This window comes from Sinocyclocheilus anshuiensis, unplaced genomic scaffold (genome assembly GCF_001515605.1).
Source record: "Sinocyclocheilus anshuiensis isolate Anshui unplaced genomic scaffold, SAMN03320099.WGS_v1.1 scaffold491, whole genome shotgun sequence".
NCBI lineage: Eukaryota > Metazoa > Chordata > Actinopteri > Cypriniformes > Cyprinidae > Sinocyclocheilus > Sinocyclocheilus anshuiensis.
The window spans coordinates 446,826-453,830 of record NW_015551041.1 but is presented as its reverse complement, the minus strand read 5'-3'; the positions used below and the strand labels follow the sequence as shown (position 1 = coordinate 453,830).

Here is a 7,005-nt window from a genome sequence, read left to right as displayed (position 1 = left end):
TGCTAATTCACTTAAAATAATCGGTTCATATGAGTCATTTAGTTGGAAATCCGTCTACACTGATTTCCTAAGAAGAACCGACTCATTTGAGTCCATCTTTAGAAAATCGCACTACACTGCTCGCGCTATTTATTTTGTAAATAAAAACATAAACGGCTCTTAAAAGTCATTCCTTCAGGAATCGGACTACGCTATATGTTACGATGAGTATTGGTGTTGTGGTTAATTAATAGCAATGCATGTAACAGTGTCTAGTATTTGACAGCTTCGCATCGGCGAGAAAAAAAATGCACGTTCAAAAACGGATACCGGAACTATAACGTCATGAAAATTATTTGGTTCCGGTATTTTGTTAAATAAGATGTCCTAAAAAGCAAAGATTTTCAACAGAGTCTTGTGAAACCTCAGGTGACCCGGCTGTATTAAAGTGGCACAGTCGTTAATGCAAAGAACGTTAATTAGTCGACTTGTTGTGGTGGTTTTCCACTGCCCCACCTGCTCACTGCAGTACCATGAACATATTGTTTGATGTCGTACTTTTGTTGTTCCAGCCTATTTGCCCACCTCTTGATTGGTCCATCGATTTATCACGTCTTACAAAAATAGCCGATCACTATCAGACGCCTACTGTTGCGTCCCGTCTGTTGTCGTGCTGCTCTGCTCTTTAATCGTTCCGGTCTTGTTAAACGCCAAAAGCGAAGCACGTCTTTAACACGATCAGAATCATAAAGAGGTTTCTTATTCAATCACTTTATCTCGTTCGGAGAGCGCGTGTGGAGCTGAGGAGCTACAGTGACTGATTTGGGAAATACCTAGTCACGAGCAACCGGCGCTGCGTTCCCGCGCGGTCTGATAGCGCCACCTAGCGTTCAATGAACAGCGCGGAACGACACACCTGTTGACATGTGGGAAAAAACTCGACAGATTTAACCCTAAAATCCGTCTGTGTAACATGAGGCGGTTATTTCATCTGACGTAGCACAAATGCCATAATTAGTCATGTGTTAATCATGTATAATCATATTTGTTATTGTCGAATGGTTGAAATCGATTTCTCTCATTATCTTTATGTGATCAAGTTAGGGTAATATCAATTTTTATTCTCTTACCCCTAAACTTAACGCTCACACGAACGTTTCACATTTTTAGGTTTTTAAGATATGTTTGTTTCGGATTTTACCATTAAAGGGATACAATGAAGGCAAAATCTCTCACACACAAAGTTATCATTAAAATGTTTTTATTGACATAACTGTCTAATTGTATCTCATTTGTGATGCATGTATAAAGCCTAAGTATTTTAGGGTTAAAAGAGATATGGTGAACAATGATTGCTAAAAGCACAACACTAGAAGAACGATGTTATTATGAATTAGATTGTGATTAGAAAACAAAAGTAGATTAAAATAGCCTTTCACAATTAGAAGTCCCTAAACTGTCATGTTTTGAATGTAAATCTGCTTTCTTGGTGGCAGACTGTGGACTTGCATGGCCATCTAGTGGTGAGATTCTTCCATATGAACTACAGTTTAACTCTTTATAAGCACATGAATGCTGGTAGCGAACGTGTGAAATGCAAAATTCATGGCATCTTTGGTATTGACTAAATATTTACCCAATATTCATATTCAAATCAACCAATGAGAATATGTTGAAAAAGGCAAAAAGATTTAATGTGGGTGAAAAATCTTGTTTCAAATGAAAACCAACAGCTGTAATACATAAATGTCCGATTTCCTTCAATCAAAAACATTTAAATATCTCCTACAAACTAAGCATGCACAATGTTTGAAATCAAAAGTGAACTCAAATCTATGCAAGCAATATTTGAAAACGATTGGTTCCTTAAATTATTTTGTAATAGTTTGAAAAGTCAAGGCAATCCTACTCTAAAAGGACAATTTCCGTGGAATATTTCACTTATCTTGGAAAAAAAACAATCAAGTTAACAAACGAACATCAGGGCATAAGGGGCGTCATACAAACTTAAATATTTATGTCCCGAAATAAGAAAGAGCACAAGATTTGACCCACACAAGTTTGATAAAATTCAGAGGGATATTATTTTTACTTCTTACAAATCTGTGATTTTTGATCCAACAAAAGCTCTGAAAAATTAAAAAGTTAAAAAAGAAAAGATACAAAGGATGCACGTCACCATACAAAAACTCTTAAAAAGAAAATACACCTTGGCAGTTTTTTTTGTTCCACAAAGATGATCCAGAAAGAAAAAACCCACACATTTATAACCAACGGGATAACCAGTGGCAGGAGGTTGTGAACGGATTCTCAAAAACACACCCAAGAATAAAAAGAAAAAATGTGGAGAGAAAAGGATGAATGGAGGGCTGGGAGATGCAGGAAGGACCAGACGGGAGAAACTGTGAGAGATATTGTTGTGTTGTGGTAATGCAGTTGCATGGGTATAGAAGCATATGCAGTCCTCTTAATAAATCCGGCCTCGGCTTCTGTTTCCTCTTCCTCCGAAGCCCCGTCCTCGGCCACCCCTGAAGCCTCCTCGTTCTGAGGGCACAGATGAGATCAGTTATATACACAGATACTAATTCATATAGTACTACCGAATAGGTTTTGCTAAGACGATCACCGTAGGAGAAGTTCCCAATGCTGGCGCTGTATTTCCCGCTGGGCGGATTGTATATTTGTCGGGCGTCCCTCCTGGGCAGATTTGTGGGAAGCTTCTTTGTTGTCGCTGTTGCCCCGATGTCCTCTCCTGACTGCCTCTTCTGGCTGTAAGATATACAGAGATCATGGCAATAACTTTCATAAGCAGACTAAACATGGTGATCTGAATGTATAGGCTGATCTGTTCACGTACCCGATTGCTGCTGCCTCTGTCTTCTGCACTGGTTTCCAGGACAGAGTGACTGTGCTTTTATAGGATGGAGGGTTATGGAACAGATCCTGGAGAAGACCGAAGAAAAGAAATGAGATCAAAATTTGACATAAAACAGCAAAGACTTTCAAAAGTGTGAGAATTCAGGAATGTTACCTTGATTAAAACATTTATGTTGTTGGTGATCTTCAAAGCCACAACTTTGATTTTATTCTGCGAAGAAACAAAATTAGAATGCATATGACATCTTTCATCATACTTTTCCAGGGTTTTTGAAACGAATTAGGTACATTTGGACAAATAAACACCTTGGAATTGCAAAAAAGAAATAAGTACAATTAATAAATAAATGAAAATAAAAATTAGCAAGCAAGTAAATAACTACCTTTATTTCTATTACCTTTACAAAGCAAAGATCACTGTAAAAAAGTATAAAATCAAACCTCCTCTGTCTTTAGTGCATCTCCAGTCTTGCCTTGCAAAGCAACACGCAGTTGTCGAATATATACTTGGAGCCCCCGTGCAAAGTACTGTAACCTGTGAAATAATCAACAAAAAAATTATAAATTTAATGCACATTGTTCATCTGCCCTTCACAAAGCAATGTAATAAGATATTTAAAAGTCTTAGTCTTGCCAAAAATACAGTAAAAACAGAAGTATTGTAAAATATTAAAATTCTGCTTTCTATTTTAATGTAATTTAAAATGGGTTACTTTATTTTAAAGTGTCCTTGTTAAAGTGTAATTATACATTTAAGTACTGAGTAGTGCTGTCAAATGATTAATCGCATTCAAAATAAAAGTTTTTGTTCACATAATATATGTGTGTGTACTGTGTAGATTTATTATGTATATATAAATACAAACACATGCATGTATATATTTAAGAAAAATATGTTATATTTATATATAATATCAAATATAATATAAATATATATACATAGATACATATAGGGTTTGGCTTAGGGTTACTTGTATGTAATTATGCATAATTGATTGTTATTATAATAGTAAGTACATGTAACGTGTAACAAGGCAAAATGTAATTTATTTCTGTGATGTCAAAGCTGAATTTTCAGCATCATTACTCCAGTCAGAGTCACATGATTCTTCAGAAATCATTCTAATATGCTGCTCAAGAAACATTTCTTTTTATCATCAGTTATCTCTTCTTATTATTAGAATAATTATCAGCATTCTCAAACAGTTGTGCTGCTTAATATTTTGTTCCAGGTTATTTGAAATAGAAAGTTTTTGTTTTTGATTAATATGAGATCTGACCTGATCTTGAAGTCCTTCAGCTTCTCTGCGCTGATTTTGTCGATGAGAAAGTCAGGTAGTTTTTTGCCCAGCTGATGGAAGCTGAAGAGCAGACACTCCACGTAGCTGAACTGCAGCTTGGGCTCTTCATTGGCAGCATTCTCTCCATTCTCCTCCTCTGGAGGCAGGGGCATGAACTCCTGGAGACATTAGGGACAGAGAGAAGCACAACCACAGCATGAGAGGATATTTAATGACAAAGCGGCTGAAGTAGGGGTGGGCGATATGGCAAAAATATATCACAATTCATGATTTTATCACGAGTCTTTGTCATGTTGGTTTTTACTATTTTGCAAGTTGTCTGAGCATTACAGCTAATTCCCATATTATAAAGACAAAGCCTTTCAAGGTATAACAAAAAATAAAAAAGAATGGCAGATATTTAGGCCAAAGCGGGCAAAGATAAAAATCTTTGTCATTATTTTATCTTTAAAAAAATAAACACAAAGATACACATTAAAATTTTTACCCTGGAGCACAAAACCAGTCTTAAAGAGCAGGTCATATGGGTTTTCGAAAAATATCTCTTTTGCAGTTTGTAAGGTAGCTATCCTTCAATGTAAACAGTCTGCAAAGTTGTTAATCAAAAAAGTGCATGATAAATAAAGATATTGTCTCTCAAAAGAAAGAGTTGACTCAGAAGCGCCTTAACGAGTCGTTATATTTTCGAATCTTCTGCCTGTTACTGATCTACGTCACTGGGTAACACATTAGCAAAATCCCCGCCTGCCCACGAAATACGAACACTCTCTGTGTCGAGAAGATGCTATGTTCCACGATACCACAGCAATACAATTCGAACCTTTTGTTGTGCTCCTCATTTTACCGAGGACTGCTTCTCTAATCTTGCCTTTTATCTTCGTTGGCTTCTAATCTTCTTTATTTGGACTAACAAGCTCTCCGAAGCACAACCTGTAAGTACGATTGATACGTTATGTGTACATTTTCAATTGAATGTACACATTTACATTTTCAATTGAATGTACATTTCAATTGCGCTGAAAATATCAAGTTTTTGTGCTAATATGTGATGTATACCTAGAGCAGCTTTAGGTTTCCAGGTAAAGCACGATATTACTGTCTTACTGAAGTAGTTCTGATAATTCGCTGTGAACCCACTATTTCCTAAGAATGTGTCGATTAATGTAGACTGACGTTGTTCTAATTACTTCGTTTAATAATAAAGAATATAGTGTAGCGCACAGACTTTATAATCATTGTGAAAGTGCTGTTTATGTAGTTATAGGGTTAATGCAGGGAGTAAAAGACCCGGTAGAGAGAGACGATTTAGTTAGGCTGGTGCGCATGTGATACAGCTGTTCTGTGTTATAATTAAAGGTTAAGACACGGAGTGTCTTTTTTCTGTCGTTCTTCAAACATTACAGTAGACATATTTTGGTTTTCAAACTGTATTGTTTCATCAGTTAGTCACGTTAGCACTCGGCTAATGTACTAGCCACCATTACTGTTTTGTTAAGTGTTTACAGTTTAGCAGCTAAACTTCAGCTGTGGGCACTTTCGTTTGCATAAGTGTTAAACAAAATGTTTTTATGTCATTATTTTAAGAACTGATTGGAGAACCATATTATTGTTTTATGTAAAGGTGCATGCTAGGGTTGCCAGGTTGTCACAACAAAACCAGTCCAATTGCTACTCAAAACTAGCCCAATTGTGTTTCGAGGGTGGTCCCCCTTTAAAAATCGCGTTCTGGGGTGTAAAATACACGCAGTAAATTCGCATTCCAATGCCTAAATATGATGTTATTGGGGTCGCTACAACCCGCGACATCAAAAACAACCGCAGACTTGGCAACACAGATGGTAGCTCTCGCTAACTTGCTCAAGTGCTCCTCTTTGTGCCAATCACAACAGGCTTGGCCAGCTGACCAATCAGAGCAGAGTAGGCTTATGGAAGGGAGGGGTTTACAGACATTTCGCTCAGAACTGAATCGAACGAACCGTTTCGAAATCATGGACAAATGAATATTCTGGGAAAATGACAATGTTTTCTGACCTTAGATGCATTTAAACCTGTTGTAGGGGACTCCAACACAATATTAGGACACTTATGACAAACCATATGACCTGCTCTTTAAGTCGTTGGGGTATATTTGTAGCAATAGCCAAAAATACATTGTGTAAATATATTAAAACTTAATTTTTGATTAGTAATATGCATTGCTAAGAACTTTATTTGGACAACTTTAAAGGCGATTTTCTCAATATTTAGATTTTTTTTGCACCCTCAGATTCCACATTTTCAAATAGTTGTATCTCGGCCAAATATTGTCCTACATATTGAAAGAAAAATTTACCCTTATGACTGGTTTTGTGGTCCAGGGTCACAAATACACATATTATACAAATAAAACAACAGTGCTTTATTTTAAGGTACAATAGGTGTATTTTAGCAGGAGCATTCAAGAAATTGAATGAACAAATATAAAAATAAAACACTATAGATAATTGACATCGTGTTGACATCACAATTTGTGACGTGGCAAAGGACATCAATGACACGTTGGTGTCTATTAAATTATTCATGAGACTGCGTGTTCTGATCCAATGAGAAGACGCTTCGCTTAATTATTCACAACAGCATGTGCTGATTTGCTATGACAGCCGCTTCAGACTGAGAGATCGCATACATTACCTGAGAGAAACATTTATGGATCGAAGGAGAGTGTTTGTTTTTGCTTTGTAATAAGAGTTCGGCACAAACGCGATTCATTCACTTAGTGAGTGTAACCGTTTTTACAGCTCCGTGACAACCCGTCAAAAGGCTTATATAAACACCACAGAATAAGCCTTAAAAGTTATCAGAGGTGCAA

The 7,005-nt window shown here is 36.6% G+C and overlaps 1 protein-coding gene across 2 annotated transcripts in view; it reads right to left on the bottom strand.

Moving 5' to 3' along the window:
- Positions 1–2,356: 2,356 nt before the first annotated feature.
- Positions 2,357–7,005, bottom strand: part of LOC107661449 (apoptosis inhibitor 5-like) — a 29,329-nt gene continuing 24,680 nt past the window's right edge. For both annotated transcript variants that reach the window (XM_016451035.1, XM_016451036.1), the window contains exons 10-15: positions 4,137–4,315; positions 3,298–3,391; positions 3,011–3,067; positions 2,837–2,922; positions 2,606–2,748; positions 2,357–2,523 (exon numbers count right to left, since the gene is read on the bottom strand). In XM_016451035.1, the coding sequence (XP_016306521.1) occupies positions 2,447–2,523; positions 2,606–2,748; positions 2,837–2,922; positions 3,011–3,067; positions 3,298–3,391; positions 4,137–4,315 (636 nt within the window). In that variant the 3' untranslated portion in view covers positions 2,357–2,446. The remainder of the gene's footprint in view (positions 2,524–2,605; positions 2,749–2,836; positions 2,923–3,010; positions 3,068–3,297; positions 3,392–4,136; positions 4,316–7,005) is intronic.